The following is a 24907-nucleotide window of genomic DNA, read 5'->3' on the forward strand; positions in this document are numbered from 1 at the left end:
ACAATTTTTTAAAAATTATAATAGATAATAATGTTCTACCCTGTCCATGAAAGGATAGCAATTTGTATGGCAAATTAGAAAGATTGCCCTATAAAGAAAAAAATAAAACGTAATGGTACCTTCTAGGGTAAACCATAAGTTAGACTCCTTTGTGTTCTAAGTCATGCTATTAAAGTCATTGCTACTTCATATCCCTGAGAGAATAAAATGTTTATGAACCCCAAATAGGGCCAACAGGTGACATAGAGCCCTTTCCCTTTATGAATTCACGCAAATTACATCATGACAATTATGACTTAATCCCCATGATTCTAAACCACTGGAAAGAGTTTTAGGCACAAGATTAAGAGGCGGATGGAACTGGAGGTCATATCTTAAACGAAACAAGCCAAGCAAAGAAAGTCAAATATCACATATTCTCACTCCTAAGTAGAGACTAAAAAATGTGTACACATGGATGTAGAGAATGGAATGATTGACAGGTAATGAAGACTCAAAAGGGTTAGAAGATGGGAGGAGGAGGATGATGAGAAATTAGTTAATGGGCACAATTTACATTATTTGAGTGATGGGTACCCTAAAAGCCCCAACTTGACCACTATGAAATCTGTGCCTGTAACAAAACTACACGTGTATCCCCATACATTTGTACAATTTTTTTTAAAGAGACCTCTCATGGTCTCAGGATTTACAAGAAAACCTACCTGATCTTTTTAGGTGATTTTAGCTGCTTTCCAGAAAACATGGACTATCGTGTGGTATGGTAAGATTTCCTAGGACCTGCAATCTAAGACTCAGGAAGAAATGATTTTTTAATTCTGTTCAGTAGTGTATCTCCAGTGCTGAAAACAATGGCATGTAGTTGATGTTCAACACATAAGTCTGAATAAGTGATTGTATGAAGCATTACTACATCTAAGTTAAAAACTTCTTGGAGTTATGTTTGCAAGCTAGATTGTACCGTCTGGTTTTTATATGTGCCTAAACCATACACATGTTTTCTCTACCCTTTGGGCTTAACATCTTGTACCTCCTGGTTGTCATTGCCTGCATCAGTCTTGCAGATGAGTTTGCTTCCCAGAATCTTCCCAAAAGAACAAAGTATTATCAATCTCTGATCATACCTTGGTACTTTACATTTCCATACGTGATCCCTAGTTGTTCTTAGTTCTAGAATGAACTGACACATTGATCAAAGATCTTTGTGCCAGACTGTAGAATCTGCACTACTTAACTTAAGTAAAAGAGATTTATTAAGGGATGTAGAAAATAGCTGATAGGATTGAAGAAAAGGTTTGTGTAGTGCGCTGTTAGAAACAGCTTTTAAAGGTCCATCATAGAGCTGGGACATCAAAGGATTTGCTGCCTCTGCATTATCAGAATTAACCATAGGGGAAGACTTTTCCCCTACCTTCTGGCTTCCGGCTTCAGAGCCACACTGCCTTTGCCATTATCTGTGAAAGGAAAATGGGTATCCCACAAAAATGGGCTGGCATTTCAGTAAGTAATTCCATAAAAGACCCTGCTTGCATGAATCTGATAGGAGAAATGTCAAGCAAATCTAGAAGGCTAACTGCAAAGGGATCTGGGAAATGTAGCTTTTAATTTACTAGGCCCTGTAAAAAAAGCCTATAAAAAGGAAAGCATGCCGTTTGGTGTTTGAAATGGTTATTAAGTGAACCATTTCACAGAATCCACCACAGAGCATATGCAAACTTTATTTAAAAAAGGATATTCGCTAACACTTCTGAAGCAATACTGGAAGTTTTTTGCAAATATACTTGCATATGTAAAAATATTCCAAATTCACATATACCAAAATGGTAACAATTGTCATTTTTAGACGATATATAGATCATCAATATTTACCTTCTTGTGAATATATACAATTCTTCTGAGGGCTTTATAAAATAACACAGAACTTGGAAAGCACTTGACAGAGGACCTGACAGATATTTTGTCTTTACTTTTTATTTCCCTGGCACCTAACACTGTTTCTAATATTTAAATTAATACATATTTGTTTAAGTAACCTTCATTATCTGATGCAGCTGAGTTTATCATTACCTTTTCTTTTTCTGAATTCTTCTGATATTCCACAACATTTGGGGCACACAGCAGTTGTTTCTAAATGTAGCAGTAGTTAACTACAATCAATAGTTTAAATTAAGTAATTGAGTTTGTTTCTTGTTTTTTTTAAAGAATTTCAGATAAATTCCTTTATTTATTTATTCATTTATTTATGTTAGAGATAGGGTCACATTCTGTTATCCAGGCTAGAATGCAGTGGCATGATCATAGTTATTGCAACCTTTAACTCAAGTGATCCTCCAACCTCAGCCTCTAGAGGGACTAAACTACACACCTGCCACCATGCTAGGCTAATTTTTTTATTATTATTATTTTTTGTAGAGGCAGGGTCTCACTATGCTTTTCAGGCTGGTGTTGAACTCCTGACCTCAAGCAATCCTCCAGCCTCCCAAAACACTGGGATTACAAGCATGAGCCACTGCAACTTGGCCCTAAATTTAAATATATGCCATTATTATAACATTAAATTCGTACTCTGAGAGAATAATGCTTTACTTCCTCCAAAATAAGGAAAATATCTTTTATATATATTTATGGTCAAAGTACTGTCTACTGTATTTTTTTTCATTATGGTGCTCCATGCATCATGGTAAAAACAAGATAAGAATAGTGTTAGTCTAAAAATAAATATGACAGGACAACTAGAGGATACTTAATATCGGTAGGTCAGGTATCTTCAAGTTTGGAAAATATGTGAATTGTAACATAACTTTGTAAAATAATGATTTGACATAGAAATCAACACTTCTTGAACTCTAATTTTAACATTATATGAAATTGAGGCTTTTGACAAATATGTTTCTATCATGGATGTACTTAAAACATGATTTTTTTGCATTTTACTCAAAAGGGTTATACAGTTAACTTCATTTAATATTTCAAACAGCACTTTGTGGCATATTATATTTATATTACAGGTTAGAAAGAGAGATTAAGAAATCTTAAGTGGGGGATAAATAATTGAGTCTAGTATTCAGAGTCTAAATTCTGGGATAAAGGATTATGTAGAAATTTTTCAATAGCACGGAGCACATTTGAGCAGAATTTCCACTCATTTCAAGTGTCCTGTGGATAATGATTCCATGCACCAATAATTTAAGAAACAATGACATAAATTTTAGTAGAACGATATTATTACTTATTATCTAAGTAACTCAAAAAAGTTATTACCCATATAATGAGATGCAACTGTGAAATATATCTTAAATTATTTAAAAGGGATATTATTTGTTTTTTGGCATAATAGATAAAACTCTAGTGTATCATATTTAAACAATAAAAAACCTCATCTATCTACTTAGTATCATAGAAGTAATTCGGTATAATACCACTTACAGAATTGCAAACCTTTTTATATGAAATTTTTACATTAATAATTCTAAAAATATTTCAAATAACATAAAAATACTGAAAATGCACTTAACTAAATGCTAAGTTCTTAGGTAAGAAGGATATTCTAAAAAATCCAAGCAAATATAGTCTTTAATAAAGCCAAATTTCATGTTTATAGTGTCTGGACAGACAAAGCAAAAAAATAAAAAGGAAATGTGATAGAATGTATAATTTTTATTGGCAAATAAAACAGGGATTTTTGTAAGAAAAAAATGCAATATTCATATGAACATTTCAAGAGCTGCTCTTTCATAAAGGCCAATCATTCTAGGTAAGTGAAGTTATTCCTTCAAGCTAAGGAAATGAAGCCATCAAACACATTTTGGTTAATATTACTTGATATTTCTTCAAACATGACATTCAATTATTTCAGGAGACAGCTTATGTATTTTCTTTTTTTTTTTTTTTTTTTTTTTTTGAGATGGAGTTTTCCTCTTGTCGCCCAAGCTAGAGTGCAGTGGCGTGATCTCGGCCACTGCAACCTATTTCTCCTGGGTTCAAGCGATTCTACTGCCTCAGCCTCCTGAGTAGCTGGAATTACAGGCGCCCACCACCACGCTTGGATAATTTTTGTATTTTTAGTAGAGACGGAGTTTCACCATGTTCGCCAGGCTGTTTGGAAACTCCTGACCTCAAGTGATCCACCTGCCTCGGCTTCCCAAAGTGCTGGGATTATAGGCATGAGCTTATATTTATTTTTTTACAAAACTTCCCCTAGAAAGCATTTAGCTCTCTGTTAAGTCTAGAATCAAGAAATCTTGTTTTGGTGATTGAAAGAAAGAACAATATTGAGATGTTAGTGTGTAGGTTTAAGACAATATTGGTTTATGCAAATAAAAGCCTACTTAAGCATCTGAATACCATTCATTTTATATCCAATGCAGATTTCAACAAATTCATTACTTATTATTAATAGAAAAAAACCTAAAACAATTTATTCTGTGTTGTTTTCCCCAACATCGTTAATGTGTTGATATCTTTTTAATAGCACTGCCTTCTGGTGGGCAAAATGAGCTGCAAAATAAATCACACTGAAACCTAGACAAATGATCCATTGGATAAGAAAATTTATTGGTGGTAACCTTTTGAAAACTAGAGGATATACGCAAAATGGGGAGAGAAAGATTATGTGTTTGCATAACATGAATTGAGCCCTTCTTAGAATAAATAAGAAACATGACCAGTTACTTTTTGAAACCTCTTCTGGTTGATGAAAATGGGATTATTAGATAAAGGAGGATGTTCTTCTCCCTGCTTCCTGTGGCAGAAGGACATTCATCACGATCATTTTAAATTGTAACAACTTATTTCAATGAGTTTTTTAAAGAATGGAGAATAAATACTACCCTTATACCTAGAAAAAGTTATTACTTACATTGAGATCTATACTACTTGAAAGCAATTTAGAGAGGTATTTTATGGCATCATTTAATTTATAGTGAATAGGTTAAAATTTACTTTTCTTTTATAGAATTGGTTAATGTTTTATAGAATTGTTAATTTTGAACAATTGCTAATTATTCATGGTTGTATAGAATTGTTTATTGGAACTGAAATTATAATTTTGAATGTTTGTCAAAGTACCAATTATTATCTTATGTATGTAATGGCTTTCAGAATTTGTACTCAATGTTTTACTATTTTTATTTCAAAAACTTGCATTATCACAAAAACACAAATCTCACTCACATAAAGACATGACATATTTTTTAAATAGTAAAGATCATAAATGGAACAGATGTCAGCTAATGAAATCAGAAAATCTTTCAATGAGCTCATTATAATTGAGAATTACATTTTTAATTGATTTATTAGTCAACAATTTGCATTTGTATTGTTAAGTCAAGTATAAAGTTAAGTATTTTGAAATATTTTAGATTCTCTTATTGGTAATTAAAGAGTTGCCAGTTAATCATCTACTATCAAGTTATGCATATGTGACACTGATACTTTGCTGTGAGGTAAGTAATACTTAACTCATGAGAATGCATTCTGCCCTCATTTAATTTTGAAAATTGATTTTCAATAAAATAAATCTGAGAAAATAGAATTGTTCTCATATAATGCAATTGCTATGACATAAAAATTATAGTATAAACCATTTGTTGTCCTCTCACATTCTTTTACAACACTTAATTATTTTTTAAGAATTATTATTACAAGTCTACCATAAATAAACTTGTCTGATGTTTATTCAGCATTACTGCTTGCTAAAAACAACCAAGAAAATAAATCATGAATCTCTTGATTGATATTTTCAAGGAGTAAGTTTTCTTGTCTTCTAGGTACTTGAGGATTATAAGTATTGAGTATAATAGACAAAAATACTTAATTTTCATAAATCTTACAAACAATGATTAACTTCAAAAATAACTTTTTGGACTAAAAATTAACAAACATAACATTCATAATAATGCATGTATTGGCCAGGTGCCGTGGCTCATGCTTGTAATCCCAGCACTTTGGGAAGGTGAGGAGAGCAGATCAGCCGAGGTCAGGAGTTAGAGACCATCCTGGCCAACATGGCAAAACCCCATCTCTACTAAAAATACAAAAATTAGCCAGGGGTGCTGGCACGCGTTTGTAATCCCAGCTACTCAAAAGACTGAGGCAAGAGAATCGCTTGAACCCAGGAGGCGGAGGTTGCAGTGAGCCGAGATCTTGCCACTGCACTCCAGCCTGGGCAACAGAGTGAGACTCTGTCTAAATAAATAAATAAACAAATAAAGCATGTATTGCAGTTCACTAAAAATATAGTGACTATGCATTTCATGAAATTGTAATAAACTCCATTTCAGGTATTACTTATGCTACTGGCTATATTGTATTTTGTAAATATAAAGACATGCAATAATTTAGAGAGTCTCATATAGGGCTAAAATACATGAATTACCATCTTTCAGTTTTATAGGACATTTTAATCAGTCAATGTAATATAGCTAATGGCTTTCAGTACTAAGAATCTGAAGGCCCATTTCTATCTATTCACCATTTCTGACTGGCTACCTGACCTTGAAGTAGTGAGCCAACCTCAGAAACCGTGAGATTAATGTACCAGAAAGAGCTCTGAATATTCAGGCATTCTAGACTTGGAGTTCACTATTTCCATTCTCACAGCAACACCCCTCTGACTTGATTGATATAAATATATGTCCCTGGATATATTAGGTGATTTTCAGTGTTCTGAGGTGCCAATATATAATAAAGAAAATAAAAGAGAATCTGAACACATGGTTGCATAAAAATAAACTGAAAGTAGTGTATATGTACATGAGAGAGAGAGAAAGAGAGAGAGAGAGAGTGTGTGTGTGTAGACTGCAGATGCCATAATACATTTATTGTCCCAAATACACACTTTTAATTTGATTAGATATAGTCTTAAAATAATATTTTCCTATGGTTTCATATACATAAGAACATTTGCTTTATAGGAAGAACAACTGTGTGGCTTCCCCTTTTCATGTACACCAATATATATGACATAATACTTGTCTCATTGAGCTTATAGAGGATTATAGAGTTTTGAATGATAAATGTTTATAATAATACCATTGTTTAATGTCCTTGTAAAATTATAAGCCTTAGAATATCCTATATGTAAAGGACTTTTAATACCATGGATATGTTGTGCTAATATTTACCAAAAAAGATGAATCATATCAAGGGAGGTTAAGTCACTTCTCAAAAATAAGTAATTAGTAAACAACCTGGCAAAAGTCCTAGATACTTTCTTAGAACACTATTGTGACGTGTTTATCATCATCGATTTTTTTCTTAAAGTTATGAAGCACTGAACAGTATTTATGTAAATTTGCAAGAGAGTCAATATTTGTAACCACATGATTAAAGGAAACTAACACATAAATAATAAAATTCATATCTATAAAATTTATGATAACAAAAAGTATCACTAATAACAGCATGCTAAATGTACCTAATGTACAATTGGTAATTTGTTAAATAAAACATGATCTATTTCAGGAAAGAACAAAAATGGCAATATTGATCTAAATTACTTCCTTTTTTTTTTTTAAGAGACAGAGTCTTGCTCTGTCACCCAGGCTGGAGTGCAGGGGCATGATCTCAGCTCATTGCAACCTCCTTCTGGCTTCAAGCTATTCTGTGTTAGCCTCCTGATTACAGGCATGTGCTACCATGTCTGGTTAATTTTTTATTTATTTATTTATTTACTTTTTTAGTAGAGATTGGGTTTCACCATGTTGGCCAGACTGGTCTTCTGGTCTCGAACTCCTGACCTCAAGTGATCCAACCGCCTTGGTCTCCCAAAGTGCTGAGATTACAGGTGTGAGCCACCATGCCTGGTCTGAATTATATACTTTGGATATGATTTCTCAAAATGCTGGCATGTATGAATGCTAAGTCTTATTTAATAATATGTATTTGAAGATTAAAATGAGATGATATATGTAGAAAACTCAATACGATGTCTGAAATCTAATAGATATTTACGAAAATATAAGTATTAAAATACATTATACGGAAGTGGTCATTAGGGAAATAACTTTAGAGCTCAGTGTCTCTTAATTGCAGAATCTTAACCAAAATATAACTGGAAATGAAAAAAACATACTTTATTTTTATCACCTCTGAATGCATAAAGGCAAGAGTGTCCACTTGTAAAAATAGGAGGAGAAAATTTTGCAATAAAAGCAACTGAACTTTTTCGGGGGATGGACAGTCCAACAACCTTTTATTTACGGAGAAGGGTAAGGCTGATACTGAGGAGCATGCAAGAGTGCAATAGTACAGGCATTTTCCACAAAGGATATTATCATTATGGTTGTCATAAATCTTTTAAATTATTTCAAAAATTAAAAACTTTATTAAGTTGACAGACTCTGTAAGTTATTTGTAAACCAATAATCACTGAAATCTCAAACTCTACTACCGTTTTCTCTGAGAACTCTAGAGAGATGCTCTCATATATAAGTGAATAAAGAAATCATAAATTTAAATACTTCCATAAAAAATATTAGGGGTGAACTAATCGTGTTTCTTATTTTAGATATGTTCCTCAAAGGAAAACATTATCTAATAATAGTTATAAAATTCTCAATGCATTTTAAGCACTTAATGTACAATATTTTAACATGTTGTATCTGTTGTGTTACTGAAGAACACTTTACTAAATATGGCTGCCTGGTAATTGCCCCTTACTTTCAAATCTGTAGGACTATCTCATTTTTCTGTTATAATCTTCAGTGCAACTTTATGGAAGGTTATCTTTAACAAATGTTTTATGTGTTAATAAAAGTTCAGGGCACTGGTGTCATTACGTTGGGGTTGCTGTCATTAGCAGAAATAGGCACAGAATGCAGAAAATAAGACTTCTAGACATACTCCTGACAATGTAATAAACGTGTTTGAATAAATGAAGTTAACAAACAGCCAGGAACTTCAAAGAATTACTAGCTGATAATTGATTACTAATATCAAATGAGGACATAGCTCACATTTCAATAATTAGTAATCAATGAATATAAAATATTTGATTTTCAGAATTTTTGTCATCTGCCAATGAGTAAGCTATAGCTTTCATGGTTCAAAATGGGTTTTTAATCTTTTAATATTAACATCTGAAAACATTTTAAAGAGGTCATCCCTAATTTCCAGTAAAATAACATTTCAAGATGATTCCCATAAATAGTCAAGGAAAATGTAGTGCTTTTCTAAGTAGAGATAAGCAACAAGTCCTCATGTAAACATGTATCTCTGATTTACTTAAAAGACAGGAGTCTAGGGCCGGGCGCGGTGGCTCACGCCTGTAATCCCAGCACTTTAGGAGGCTGAGGAGGGAGGATTATGAGGTCAAGAGATCAAGACCACCCTGGCCAACATGGTGAAATTCTGTCTCTACTAAAAATACAAAAAAATTAGCTGGTCGTGGTGGCAGGTGCCTATAATCCCAGCTACTTGGGAGGTTGAAGCAGGAGAATCGCTTGAACCCAGGAGGCAGAGGTTGCAGTGAGATGAGATAGCACCATTGCACTCCAGCCTGGGCAACAGAGCGAGACTCCATCTCAAAAAAAAAAAAAAGTTAGAAGTCTAAAAGCCACAATGTGTGTGAAAGTTCTGAACCATGTGCTACCTAATAATAGTGAAATGAGTGACAAGCATCATCTTGAAATTGTTATTGCATTATAAAAGAAAACATATTCCTAGACAGTAGTTGGAAAAATGTAATTTCTACTACTTCAGATGATATGATTTATATACCCCAAGGCAATAAAGTATCAAGTAGAAAGCTACACTACACTTATTTTTACTATAACGGAATACAAATATAATTTAAGATAAACCTGAAACCCTGGAACCCTTCATGAGAAGGAAGATGCATACTCGGTAAGCTTAAAATGCATGTATCATTTAAATGCATATCATACAGCACATCTTGAAGTAAAAATTCCCCTTTTCAACACAATAGTATAAAACTTGGAGTTAATATGAGTGCTTTGAGGATAAATAAGTGTAATAATTTCACATATAAAATAACAAGCAATACTTCAGTTTGCTGAAAATGCACACAAATAGTTTGGGAATACCTGGAAGAACAGTCTTACATAATTCATTTGAACAAAATATATCTAGCAAAATTATTTAAAAATGCAAATGCATGTGTTTTTTATTCTTCAGCAATATAGACACACAGATGACCCAACATGGAAAAAAATATATTGTAAAAGTCAGTCAGTTGTGGGGAAATGTGCAGAGAGGATTTTATTTGGACTTGTTATAAATAAGCAAGATTGTATCGACAATCTAGAGAGCCTCTGAAGTGTAACTACCCTTTCAGCATTTCAGAAGACGATGTAAGCTTAATAACCACTTCATATTTATTTTTTAATTTTTGTAGAACATTGAAAAAGGTACAAACAGGACACATATCTTTCTATTCAAAAAGGAGGGAAAAAAACTGGACAATTGTGCTTCACTCCATAGACAGGCTTGGGGCTGGGATGCCTTTGGGAGGGGAAAGGTGAGCAAGGAAGCCCAAAATGTAGACTAAGAAGATCCAACATGTGAGTGGAGATGCCAGAGGGATCAACCAAAGAAAAGTTTGTGATATGCCATCATTATGATCAGCAGAAGCACAAGTTAATGGAAGCCTTTTACTGAAGGATGACAATCTACATAGAGTAATTTATTATCTCAATGAGTAAAGTTCAAAATTTAAGAATGTGACTATAGAGAAAAGAGTCTTCCAACATTAGAATAACGTGGCCTATGCCATACTAGGAGCTATCGCCAAATTTTAATGTGTAAATATGTTCTAGCCTTTTTGTAGAAAATTAACTAGATGGCAGTGACTAAATAGTTGGGTCTCCATGAGACACATTTTGAGGAAGTCCATTTGCCAATACATAGAAGTGACACAACACCAACTCGTAGGGACAACAGTTGGTGGAGGAGTTCAACCACCACAATATAGGGAAACAACAACAACAACAAAAAAAAGTTGACATTTTCAAGAGCACAGTATGAAGATGGAAAACATCAACAGAGAATACCCTTTAGCCCTGGAGAATCCTCAAAGGGCTCAAAATGGCTGTAAAATCACACTGAATATTTTTAATTATCATTCTTTTCTCATTTTTGACTTTTTATTCAAAGTAGCATCACATCTCTTTTTTCTTTCTTTTATGAATTTATATAATTATTATCTTAAAGCAATCATTTCTTACCTTTGACTCTTGAACTTTCTTGATTTTTTTCCTGCTGGAAATAAAAAAGAAAATAGGTCAAAATATGTAAGTAAATATGTGATCAATTGTTTCATAGAAAGTTTCACTATAGGAGGATCAAAATGATTTTTGTACGTATTCCCGGGAACATGATACTCACATTTAAAAAATATTTACATATAATTTTTTTTTGAGAGAGGATTTTGCCCTGTTGCCCAGGCTGGAGTGCAATGGCATGAACATGGTTCACTGCAGCCTCAACCTCCCAGACTCAAGCGATCCTCCTGCCTCAGCCTCCCAAGTAGCTGGAACTACAGGCACATATCATTATGCCAGGCTAATATCTTTTTTATTTTTTGTAGAGACGAGGCTTCCTTATTTTGCCCAGGTTGGTCTTGAACTCCTGGGCTAAAGCAATCCTCCTGCCTCAGCCTCTCAAAGTGCTAAGATTAGAGGAGTGAGCCCCCATCTCCGCCTTATGTAAAATATTTTATTGGAGTAGTAATAACTCTTGGTGGGCACTTAATTCTCTAAGAGATCACTAAATTGTATGAATATGGATTTATAAATAAATAAACAAATGGTTAATGAATAAATAATCATGCTTCTCAAATGCCTTAGGCCATTCCATTTAATTCTAACAGATAATAAATAATGCCTTCAGAATTTGCTTTCAATGGCTCTACATTAATCATAAATTGTTGGTGAAGGAATAAGTTTAGGCACAAACATAGGGGAGAATTTTACTAAGAAAACACAAAAGACTTTTCAACTGTCTTTGCTTTAGTTTAACTTAGAATTGGACCCTGTCTCACTTCTTTAAGGCTAAAGTTGACAACAATTCTATGATTTATTCAAAGGCTGCTCCAGTCAGACTTGTCTTTCAGTTTGACATTCTCCTTATTAGTTACCAGGCAACCCCAAAAGAATTAGCTTGATTTCAAGTTTTAAAGTGGATATTTTGCACCAACTTCTCAATTAATATGCAAGCACAGTTTACTCTGTCTAAAAGTTTCAGGGTCTCACACTGAAAATAACTTTGAAATATGTTCGTAAGAAAAAAATGACAATGACATATAAACCGAACTGCAGAATTGTACGAATGCCAATATATTTTGGCAAAAGAGTAGGAAAATAGAAAGAACTGATATTGCTGCAAAAATTAATCCACGATTTAGAATTTGAGAATAAAATGCATAATGACAAATGTGTATTTATTGAATCAGCTAACCTAGTGATATAATTCTGTTAGACTTTAAAACTTGGTGTTCTAATTCTCTCATCCGAACTCACCCAACCTCTGTGTTTGAATTCTGTTCTGCTCTTTATTAATTGTTTAATTTAGAGTATCTGTTGGTCACTTAAACTAAAATTTAAATTTACATTACTTGTATTAAAAATACATTAGTTTTTCATAATTCTATAACTAGTAGGGTTAAGTTTTCCAAAAAGACATTTGTTAATGAGAATCTCTCTCTCCCTCCCTCTCCTCTATTAACATTCATTTTTTCAGTCAGTGAGTCTTTTATTCATTCATTATTTCACCAAATATGTATGGATCACTTTTTATGTGCCAGACACTATTCCCGTTGATGAGACTATACGGGATGAACAAAATAGAAAAAAATTGTGTCCTCATGGAGCAGACTGTATAAATTTTATTCAGAAAAGATATGCTACCGAAGGTGACAGTGTTGGAGTGGAGTGACTGAAATTATACATATATCCACAGGGATAAATTGATTCTTGAATAAAATTCTGAATGAGGTGAGCATGATCCAAGCATATATATGTGAAAAAAACATGTTCTAGGGGAGAAAAAAATTTCAAATGTCCTGAGTTACATACAAGAGTTCTTAGCATTGTCAAAAATATTAAGGAGACCACTGTGTGTGGACTGGATTGAAGGAAGGAAATTTAGTAGGAAATACAATCTGGGTGGTAATAGGAGCCAGACAGATTAGCACTTGGGGCATTTGGTAGGACTTTGGTTTTTACTCTGACATAGCTGAAAAAACATATACATTTCTTCTCAGGGGGTAATATTATCTGGATTACATTTAAATAGAATCATTTTGGCTGTCTATTGAGAATAGGTTGAAAGGGCAAGGGCAAAGTTAGGGAGGCCATTAAAGAAGGTATTGCAGTAATTCAGGTGGGCTGTGACAAAAACATAGAACAATGTGGTAGCAGTGTATTTGGAATACCTACTTAGAGCAAGGTTTGCTGATAGATTAAAGTTTTGCTGTGAGAGAGCCGACAAAGATGACTCCAAGGGTCTGAGCTACTAGCAGGATAGAAATATGTACTTATTCCTTCTTCACCTGTCTTGCAGCACTGCCACACTTTCTGAGATTTTCTTCTAGTTCCCTGGCTACCCCTATCGAGTCTCCTTCACTGCTTCCTCTTTTCCTAAGCACTAACGTCCTAGGCATTGAGGTCTTATCTTTCTTCCATATAGCTCATTCTTTTAGCAATCTCATCTAATCTGCTAGCCTGAAGTCTCGTTCTATTGCTAAGGATTTATATATCTAAACCAACCTCACCATTGAACTTCAGACTCACTTATTCAACTGTCTTTTGACATCCCTACTTGGATTTCTAATAACATGGCCTATCTGTAATGTTTCAAACTGAATTTCTGATCTTCCCTTACTTCCTTGACCATCTTTTTCATCTTAGTTACAGGTAACTCCATTCTTCTTGTCGTGCATACCCTTAGTGTCACCCTGTATTACTCTGCCTCTTAAGCGATAATAAACCTCAAATTTTCATTAGTATGATTTTTAAACATGTTGACTTTGAAATTACTTTGACTATAATTCCAAGGATTCAAAGTAGGTAGATAAAACTCATAGGACATATTTCAACCAGATACATAAAGTTTGAAGCCACTAGCATATGCATAAATTATCACTCTATAAATTAGAACACAGAGTAGAGCTCACTGATCTATAACTGAGTATTGCAAAATGTATAAGAAAAATATAAAGTTGAATTAACCAACAAAAGAAGATGGAAGCATAAAAAAATTACAGGAGAAAAATCATGAGATCAAGGAATTATGAAATCCCGAGGAACATATTATTTGGAAGGAAATTTTCAATAGTACAGAATTACCCTGAGAGGTCAAGTACAATTATGTCTAAGAAAATGCCCATTCAATATATTGACATAGATAGAATCATTGACTTTAGATAAAACATTTTTTGATGCTCATATGGGATTAAAAGTCCAATTCAAGTTATCTAAGGAAGGAGAAGAGGGTGATTGAGATATGTACAAAGTGGGAAAAATTACATGATGGAAACATGACTAGGAATAAAAAGCCTGTTATGGAGTGTAGCTGGAAACCAAAGTCCATAGAGGTATTATGTTTGTTGTTTATTGGCTTTTTGCCTTATTTTGTTTAGTTTTATAATATTACATTATTATTTATATCACTGAGATCTGAGAATATACAAATGATGGAATATACATAGTAGAAATTGAGAGGATTAGGATAAAAAAAGAGATAGCATGACTGATTGTATATGGTTATTAAAAAGGTGGGTGTGATAGAATATAATTGGGGGCAAAATTTAGATAGAAAGAAGACCAGTCTCTGTAATAGAACAGGTGGGAACAGGAAGGCTTAGTCATAGATGCGGGAGGTTTCTAGGTTTGATATGACGAATTAAACATATTCAATCTTGATGATTTATTTTCTTTATGTAATAGAAGGAAAGGTGGTTGGCTAATTGTGGAAGTTGAATGTTTTGTCTGGAATTTGAGAAGATAGAGAAGATTTTAAGTGCATTGCTTTTTGCAAGAGTAGGTGAGAAGAATCACACATACACCTTTGTATGATTGAGCCAATCCTAGTTGAGTTTTGTCGTCATAAGTTTGTAACAAGCTTAGGCTTAGTTTACCTATAGTTGAATAGGCTTTTTGTTGATATTATATTTCACTGTATTTGTTTTCTAAAATCAAGTTCTCTCCCATACAGTTTTATATAATTATAAATTAACAATGCAGATCTGCCTAAATATTCTATAAACAAGAAATATTTAAAAAGCATGAATTTGGAGAAGGGACACTAGTAACTAATTAGTGGACTGGAAAGAATGACAATAGATTTGCAAAGTGAGAAGGAAACTTAAGGGTAAACTCCTGCATTACTGTCAAAGTTGTATAAACCCCTTTCACTAGAGACTTATTTAGGATTTGCAAATAATAACTGTTCCAATTTGCTTCTATTACTTTAATGTTACATTATTCACAATGGCAATATAGATTTACCACAATTTTATTCTACAAACTACAACTTCATGTTCAAACTATTTACTTTAAATGAGAAAACATTATAAAGAAAATTGATTATTTAATTATGTGAGAACTCACAAGTAATCAGAAACTTTTGTTACTCTGTCCACACGATTCGTTTGAAAAACATTCTTACGTTAGGAAGACTTAGGTCTTGTCCATAATAGCAGAATGTTTATATTTCTAGGTATAACTTAATTTTAACATTCTTTCAAAAGATCTTCTAATAAAGTGAACTTGACTTAAAATAAGAAATATATTTGGTTATGTGTCAAAGCTAAATAATAGCAAACTATTCATGTTTTACATTGTACTATGCTATTTCTTGGAAGAATTCCAAAGGGCTGTATATTAATTACATCAGCATACTTCATGAAATCCAGTCCACTAATGTAAGATGGCTAAAAGCTCTAGCAGACAGTATGATAAAGATTAGCAAAGACAATCTGGGAAGAAGTATGGCTTTACACTAAATACAAGAGTCAACAATATGGTATCTTAAATATTTTTAAACAGAAATAAAGTAAATGTAACATAACTAAACCAATGTAAAATTCAGTCAAATTGGGATACACAGTAGTTGTACAAATGAGCTATAAGTGGTTCTAAAGCATCTAAACAAACTGAAGTTTAGCAAATAACACCAAAGTACCATGTTGCTAGTCTTTTAGCTGAGCTAAATGTGACCACACTAGGAGATATTAAGGATATTTCTTATCCAGTGTCTGGATTTATGACATAATGATTATTAACATTTGATGATGGCTTTGTTATAACATGAAAACGGATTTCTCCCGACAAAACACTAAAAATTTCTGGTTACAATATCTTCAAACATAATTTACCTATTTCCTTCCTTCTCACTGAGAAGCAAATGCTCTCTGGAAAGTGAAGAAATCATCTAAATGCTAAATACTAAGTGCATCATCTCCACCGTAACAGCATTGAGGTAGTAAACATTAGACTATCAATGAATTGTCCTCCCTTTCCATACTATAAGCTTAAACTATTTTAAGGGAGAGCCATAAAGTCCACACAGATAATACCCACAAATACTCTTTTATAATGTATATACATATGATGTTACATGAATGAGACTAGTCATGTGCTCTCTGGTCAATACCAAGAATACTACAGACTTCCTTTCACATGGAGAGACCTAAGAGTGAAGCACATGCAGACAGAATTGAGTTGGTCCCCTAAAGAGTTAAACTGATGCTCTCTGACTCTGAGAGAGTATACATAGTCCTTTTCACTATACATAAAAATAACCTGTTTATATAAAAAAAGAAGTAGAAGATATCAAGTAGATATAAGGCAAGGTTCTTTCCCCTTTTAGTATGGGAGTAATGAGGAAAAAAAAAATCTAGTTTGCTATTGTTTTTCCTTATCCCCATGTGACTTGTTTGCATTTGGTCACTAATAAAAAACATATAGTAAGACTATGTTATTCTACATAATTAACAGAATTAACACGACTATTTTTAAAAACAAGTCAAAATTAAAAGGAAAATCCCTGTGAAAATTTCTTCTATCTCATTGCAGCAATATTGGAAAGTTATTTTCTTTTTAAGAAATGTCGTGTTATGCAAACATAGCATTTCCTTTAGTTGAATAGGTGGCATAAGTTAAGAAACTATAAAGTCCAGGAGAAAAAATGCACTACTTATTTGTGATGTGTACATATTGTAATATGTACAATAAAGCATATTCAAGTTGTGTTTAGCTTGGCTAAATGCTGAAAATAAGTTAATTTTTCTCATGGGATTTGAGAAAACTCAAATGTATAGAAGACTTTCACTGGTATATCGAATAAAGCACAAAATAAATCAATAAACATAAAATTTACAAATTAGCAAAAGATAGAAATAAATTCTGCAGTAGTCAAAAGTGATGTGTTCTAGCTAAAGTAATCTTTCTATCAATCCATATTATCCATAGTTCTTCCTACAGTAAACTGATGATATAATTCACCAAAGTGTCCTTATGTATATATACTTCAGTGCTCAGTTGTGAGTAGGTGGTTTTAAACTTATGAATAATAGTCAATAGATCCTAACACTGAAAATAGTCAATGGATAAAAATAAAGTATATAAAAATATAAATTTTGTGGGAAATATACATAGAGGTAAACCTTACTAATTTTAGCAGGCTGCCTAGTTGAATTACCTTCTCAGAACTCTTCCCTTCTCTCTGATTGTAATTATTACTTCCCAGACAAATGCTACCAATTAAAAATGGTTTTAAAAGTGATAATTTGCAGCAGAATACTCACATTCATCACATATTTGTTCTTATGTGCTATAAGGGAGAAGTATAAAGTACTGAGGTGTTTTAAAAGATATTATTAGACCCACTAAGTAATACGGATTAGAAATTCATGGAAGTTGAGAATAGGAGAATGTCTCAGTAGATCCAGTCTCCAATAATTCCACAACAAATTTATTCTGTGCTATTCTGACACATGAATACTCATGAACATGTGCGCTTCCCTCCCCAAAGCCACATACATACACACACATATAGGTACACACACACATGCACACACTTTATCAAAAACATCTATTTTAGTGGTGGCAATTAAATTATAAAAATGCCTCGAAAATAGAGGGGAGACAGTGGGCATAGAAAAAAAATGCCTGAAAAATAGAGATATGGTCACTCATAATCCACTATATCAAGTGTACTCAAACTTGGAGTCATACATATATTATCAGTAAACAATAAAACTAAATTTTCAGTTCTACTTTGTTTAATCAAAATCTTATCATCTTTTATTTAAAATTCTTTTTCTTAGAATTTGAGTCATATCCCTGATTCAGTCTTACCTCCTCAACAAGGCCTTCACTGAACATTCTATCTAAATCAGCACCCCCATTATTATTTAACTTTTTTTTTCATTGTTCACAAAAGTCACTACTTCTAAGAATAATAGAGGTTTGTCCATTGTCTGTTCCTCCCACTGGATTGTATCTTCCATGAAGAAAACTATTCTGCAGTCTCAGCTGACATATCCTTAATGTCTTAGCCCCTGCAAGAATGGACACTTTTCCAACAGAGTCTTTGAACTCCGGAATTCAATAGTCAGGTGGAGGGATAGGCAGAGACACACACAGATATATGGCATAAAATGTGATATTCAATAGTGGAATTATGTATCAAATCTCGATAGTACAGTCCAGAGAGGAATGTAGTCTTTCTTAAATTGGGCAACTGAAGGTGAGCTGTGAGAAGGTGGGGAACTGAAGAATTTATAGAGAAAGATGAGATTGTAAAAAAAAATAGTTTATCTCCATAGCAAAGTGTAAAAGTGCATTCTATCTAGAGGACATAGTATAGACAAAGTTATAGATTCAAAAGAGTGCATGGTAAGACCGCAAAACAGCAAATAGTGTTGTTGCAGTAGTGCAGAGTTGGAATGGTTAAGCTACTAAATAAGGTTGGGAAAGTAGTATGTTTCAATGATTCATGAAGAAATGAAAGTAATTTTCTTATGTTGGTAAGAAATGTCATTAGATTTATTAGTAGCCTAATGAATATACATTTAAACACAATCTGGAAAAGTTATAGAGTGTCAGTCAACAGTCAACCAACTTCTCCTTTGGTTTAATATTTTGATGTGAAGTTATTCATTCCAATGCTAAAATTGTAGTTGCTTTTTACTGTATATTCATATTGTATTTGCTGTGTTTATGTAATTTTCAGTAAGAAAATCTAGAGAGAACTTGTGATTGGGTTGAGATATTCTCAGTATTGCCCCAAATTATAAAGACCATAAACAAGATATCAATGACATGCACTTGACAAAAAAAAACGAACTAGGACAGAATTTACCATCAGAATTTAAAAAAAATTGTATTGTTATTTTATTGCATTCATATTCTGATGTTACATATTACATTTAGAAGTTATATGAAGCAGGCCTGGCACGGTGGCTCATGCCTGCAATCCCAGCACTTTGGGAGGCCGAGGAGGACGCATCACCTGAAATCAGGAATTTGAAACCAGCCTGATCAACATGGAGAAACCCCATCTCTACTAAAAATACAAAATTAGCCTGGTGTGGTGGTGCATGCCTGTAATCCCAGCTACTCGGGAGGCTGAGCCAGAAGAATCACTTGAACCCAAGACACAGCAGTTGTGGTGAGCAGAGATCATGCCATTGCATTCCAGCCTGGGCAACAAGAGCAAAACTCTGTCTCAAAAAAAAAAAAAAAAAAGATGTTATATGAAGCAAATTCATGTGTGTCTAAAATGAAAATAATGGGAAAATATATTTCTCATTATGGGAAATATTACTAATGGTTTAGAAGTAGTTGGAAACATCAGAAAGTTTGTTGTTGTTGTTGCTGTTGTTTTTTGCTTGTTTTTCACCAAGATCATGTATGTTCAAATCCAATGGATATGACATATACACTCAATCAAAACATGCGGTGTCAAATACGGTCTTTAAGAATTTTCCCAGTGTCACAATGGACATCTTTGGTTCATGGACTCAAGAAAGACATAGACACACTGACTTTTACACAGTGAGAAGCACAGACTGGGTTAAGGAATTAGGGTCATTTAGGGCAGAAAATACAGCATGGATAAGGGATGGATCAGGTAGTGAGATATGTTAGAAAATAACACAAAGTCTCATATTAAGCATAACAGATAATTTAAATAGTGAAAAGGGAAATTATATAATATACTTTTAAAAAACCTATCCATGGTACCCACACATATAGGCACTCCTCTCCATAATAAATTAGGAACATTTATTTCTCAATGTATATTAATTTGAGGATTTGAAAAATACTATGGAAAAGAAAATGTTCTTTTATCTAATGTGTGATATAAGATTTTAAAAGTTATGTACATCCTTCTTACAGCATCATTGTTTTGTACTACTAAGCTTTGAGATGAACTATGGGGAAGATCTAAAATTAATAGACAACCATACCTCCAACACATTGCAGGATCAGTTCCAGACCACTGCCATGAAGTAAAGATTGCAATAAAGTGAGTCACCTGAATTTTGCGGTTTCCCAGTGCATATTATGTTTACACTATACTGTAGTCTATTAAGCGTACAGGAGCATTATGTGTAAAAATCAATGTGCATACTTTAATCAAAAGTACTTTATTGCTAAAAAATGCTAATGATCATATCAGCCTTCAGTGAATCACAAGTTTTTGCTGTTGGAAGGTCTTGCTTCAGTGTTGATAGCTGTCAACTGATCAGAGTGGTGGTTGTTGAAGGTTAGGGTGGATGTGGCAATTTCTTAAAATTAAAAAAAAAATGAAGTTTGCTGCATTGATTAATTCTTTCTTTCATGAAAGATTTCTCTGTAGCATGTAATGCATTTCATGGATTTCATCTAGAGTAGAACTTCTTTCAAAATTAGAGTCAATTCTCTCAAAGCCTGCCACTGCTTTATCAACTAAGTTTATGTAATATTCTAAACCCTCTGTTGTCATTTCAACAACGTTGACAGTATCTTCACAAGGAGTAGTTTCCATTTCAAGAAACCACTTTCTTTGCTCATTCATAAGAAGCAACTCTTTATCTATTCAAATTTTACTGTAAGATTGTGGCAATTTAGTCACATTTTCAGCTTCACTTCTAATTCTAGTTCTTTTGCTATTTCCACAACATCTGCAGTTACTTCCTTCACTGAAGGGTGGAATCATGGGAAGTAATTTATGAGGCTGGAATCACCTTCTCCAAAACTCCTGTTAAAGTTGGTATTTTGACCTCCTTCCATGAATCATGAATGTTCTTAATGAGATCTGGAATGGTGAATCCTTTCCAGAAGGTTTTTAATTTACTTTGCCCAGATCCAGATCCAACAGAGGAATCACTGTCTATGACAGCTAAAGTTTTACAAAATACATTTCTTAAATAATAAGAATTGAATGTCAAAATTATTCCTTGCTTCATGTGCTACAGAATGAATGTTTTGTTAGCAGGCATGAAAGCACATTAGTCTCCTTGTAAATCTATATCGTGCTTAAGGGATGACCAGGTACATTGTGAAAGAGGAGTAATATTTTAAAAGGAATCTTTTTTCTGAGCAATCATTCTCAATAATGAGCTTAAAATATTCAGTAAACCATGCAGTAAACAGGTGTGCTATCATACAGGCTTTCTTCTTTCATTTATAGAGCACAGAGTGATCTAGCATAATTCTTAAGGACCTCAGCGTTTTCAGAATGGTAAATGAGCATTTGTTTCAACTTAAATGCTGCTTCCCCAGCAGCATTAGCCCCTAACAAGAGAGTGAACCTGTCCTTTCAAGATGTGAAGTCAGACATTGACTTCTTTCTCGCTAAGAAAGTGATGAATGGCATATTTGTTTTCACAGGAGGTTGCTTCCGTCCACATTGAAAAATCTCTTGTTCAGTGTAGCCACCTTCATTAACTATCTTAGGTTTTCTTAATAACTTTCTGCAATTTCTGCAACAGCACTTGGTGCTTCGCCTTGCACTCTTATATTATAGAGACAGCTTCTTTCCTTAAGCCACGTGAACCAACGTCTGCCAGCTTCCAACTTTTCTTCTGCAGCTTTCTCACCTCTTTCAACCTTCACAGAATTGAAAAGAGTGAGAATTTTGCTCCAAATTATGCTTTGGCTTGGGAGGAGGTTGTGCTTGTTTTGATTTTTTAGCCAGACCATTGAAACTTTCTTCATATCAGAAATAAAGCTGCTTCACTTTCTCATTATTCATATATTCACTAAAGTAGCACTTCTAATTTTCTTCGAGAACGTTTCCTTTGTACTCACAACTTGGCTAAATATTTGGTGCAAGACTCTTAGCTTTCAGCCTGTCTCGGCTTTTGTTATAACTTTCTCAGTAAGCTTAATCATTTCTAGCCTTTGATTTAAAGTGAGAGACATGCAATTCTTTCTTTCACTTGAACACTTAGAGGCCACTGTATGGTTATTAAGTGGCCTAATTTCAGTATTATGGCATCTCAGGGAATAGGGAGACCTGAGGAGAGGGAGACAGATATGGTGACAGCCGGTCTGGCAGAGCAGTCAGAACACACACATTTACAGATTAATTTCAATATATTATAAAGGTGCAGTTCATGGTGCTCCAAAACAGTAACAATGGTAACATCAAGCTCTCTTCCTGATTTGATCATCACAATTTCATGCTTCTATCAAAATACCACATGTACCCCATAAATATATACAAATATTATGTAACTGTAATAATTAAAAATTTTTAAAAAGATCACATCACAGATCACTAGAACAGATATAATAATAATGAAAAAGTTCAAAATATTGTGGGAATTATCAAAATGTGACACAGTGATATAAAATAAGCACATGCTCTTTTTAAAAAATGACACCGACAGACTTGCTTAACACCGCGCTACCACGAACCTTCCATTTGTAAAAAATGCAGTATCTGCAAAGTGCAATCAGATAACGTACAGTATAAAGAGGTGTGCTTGTTGCTAATAGGCCACTTTTCCAGTTATTAACTGAAATGGAAATAAAATAAATAATTTTTTAAATGACTGGACAATTTTTGTTAGTATTCTTAGGCAACATTCCCTAGTGAAAGAATTAACTTGGAAACATTTAAAGGGTGTACCTATTTAATTTTACAACATTTTATGAGTTTTTTAAGAGGATAATGAGGAAGACAGCATTTTTCATACAGATGAGACACGTTCTAACTCACTTTTGGATATCCTATCTATCTCATTTTTGTCTGAAGAAATTTGAAATATCATTGGAACGCATTAAGTTTCTTATTATCATCTTGCCATTTTAGTAGGCTATTGACACACTAAATAACCACTTACTATTGGAACACTGGTTTTTTTATTTGGAAAGTACATGTCTAGCACTGTGCTATTAAATAGGGGTTAACTATAAATAACATAGATGTCTGACCTCTGAAGTTCATATTCTATCTGGAAAGACAAATAGCTACTACTTACAACACAATATTAAAGAATTTATAGGGTGATGTGGAAACAAGGATGTGAGGAGCAGCTGCATTTGCTGAGTTATGGGGCAAAGGGAGAGTCTCCAAGTGAAACTGTTACTTGAGCTAAGAATTAAAGGATGGCAAAGTAATTTACTAGGGGAAAAGAGCATTAAGCTGCGCAAAGGCACAGAGTTGTAGACTCTTTAATCTTTTGGGAGAAACTGTGAACAGTTAAGCATAACCAATTGCATACTTCTTTGGACATGAAGATTATACAAAAAATACATTCAAGAAAGTTTTCTCCTAGTTCCAGGAGAAAATTTATGCCTGGCTAAATATTATAGCTGAAGCTATTTGGTAAAGAGCCACATAAATTAAATAAACATGCCAATTATTATAACAGTATTTTCAGTGTATTTTTAGAGTGATAAATAATGATGCTTTTTAAAAACATAAATCACTAATGAAAATATTTGTAATTAATGGAAATATAAATCATGAATTAATGATTTGGTTATGAAAATTAGTGAATTTGTATGATTTAAAATGTAGACATGTACCCATATGTAAGAATTCCTTCTATAATATGTTTACCCCTTAATAGAATTGGGTTTCTAATTTATTAAGTCTGCAAACAGCCCATAAGTAAGAGTTGTCATAGGAATCTAATTATTTGGTTTGTGAATTTCCAGTGACCGAGAGTAGAGTATGCCTTATCTAGTAATATAACTTTTAGACAGACAACAAATAAATAAGATTATTGAAAATATGCTTTGCACAAAAATAACTATACTCTGTGATATAGAAAATATAAAGACCTATTTCCAGATACCCCCAGCTAAGACCAAACTAACACAAGACACTCTGGGCACAGGCAACTAAGCTTCTTCATAAGGAGATAAACACAAAGTAGGTCAATAGCATGGAGTCTCAGTACAGACACACAACCTGTGCTCACACTGGGAGACAGAGAATTGGTTGTAGATCTATGAAAATAGTGTTGGGACTAGTTTTATTAGTTGGGAAATAATAAAAATAATAATGATAAGATGAAAACACGTATCATTCTTACTATGTAGCATGCGATTTTTAAGTTCTTTACCTATATCTCTTTGAAGGTGCCCAAAAATCATGGTCTAGTTTTCCCTGCTTTCACCCTCACAACTGGAGGGTTCATGGAGCTCTCCAGGAGATGACAATTGTGCTATGCAGAGCAGCATTTCTAAGCAAGTGTGAGTTCATGTGAGTAGAGCCAAACACGAGTCAAATTTCCATTAAAAAACTATGAGTTCCGCGAGGTGCGGTGACTCACGCCTGTAATCCCAACACTTTGGGAGCCTGAGGCAGGTGGATCACCTGAGGTCAGGAGTTTGAAACCAGTCTGGCTAACATGGTGAAGCCCCGTCTCTACTAAAAACACAAAAATTAGCCGGGCGTGGTAGCAGGGGCCTGTAATCCCAGCTTTTGGGGAGGCTGG

General features: G+C 33.6%; 1 protein-coding gene and 1 long non-coding RNA gene across 3 annotated transcripts in view; one reads left to right on the forward strand and one right to left on the reverse strand.

The window, feature by feature from the left end:
- Positions 1 to 24907, reverse strand: part of FSTL5 (follistatin like 5) — an 814279-nt gene that overhangs the window by 629723 nt on the left and 159649 nt on the right. For both annotated transcript variants that reach the window (XM_054485700.1, XM_063664253.1), the window contains one exon: positions 11187 to 11220. In XM_054485700.1, coding sequence (XP_054341675.1) covers positions 11187 to 11220 — 34 coding nt within the window. The remainder of the gene's footprint in view (positions 1 to 11186; positions 11221 to 24907) is intronic.
- Positions 308 to 24725, forward strand: LOC129035380 (uncharacterized). The gene is made up of 6 exons (XR_008502179.1): positions 308 to 482; positions 10138 to 10313; positions 12764 to 12953; positions 19398 to 19635; positions 20367 to 20496; positions 24549 to 24725. It is a non-coding gene; the product is annotated as an uncharacterized LOC129035380 (long non-coding RNA).

This window comes from Pongo pygmaeus, chromosome 3, assembly GCF_028885625.2.
Source record: "Pongo pygmaeus isolate AG05252 chromosome 3, NHGRI_mPonPyg2-v2.0_pri, whole genome shotgun sequence".
NCBI classification, from domain to species: Eukaryota; Metazoa; Chordata; class Mammalia; order Primates; family Hominidae; genus Pongo; species Pongo pygmaeus.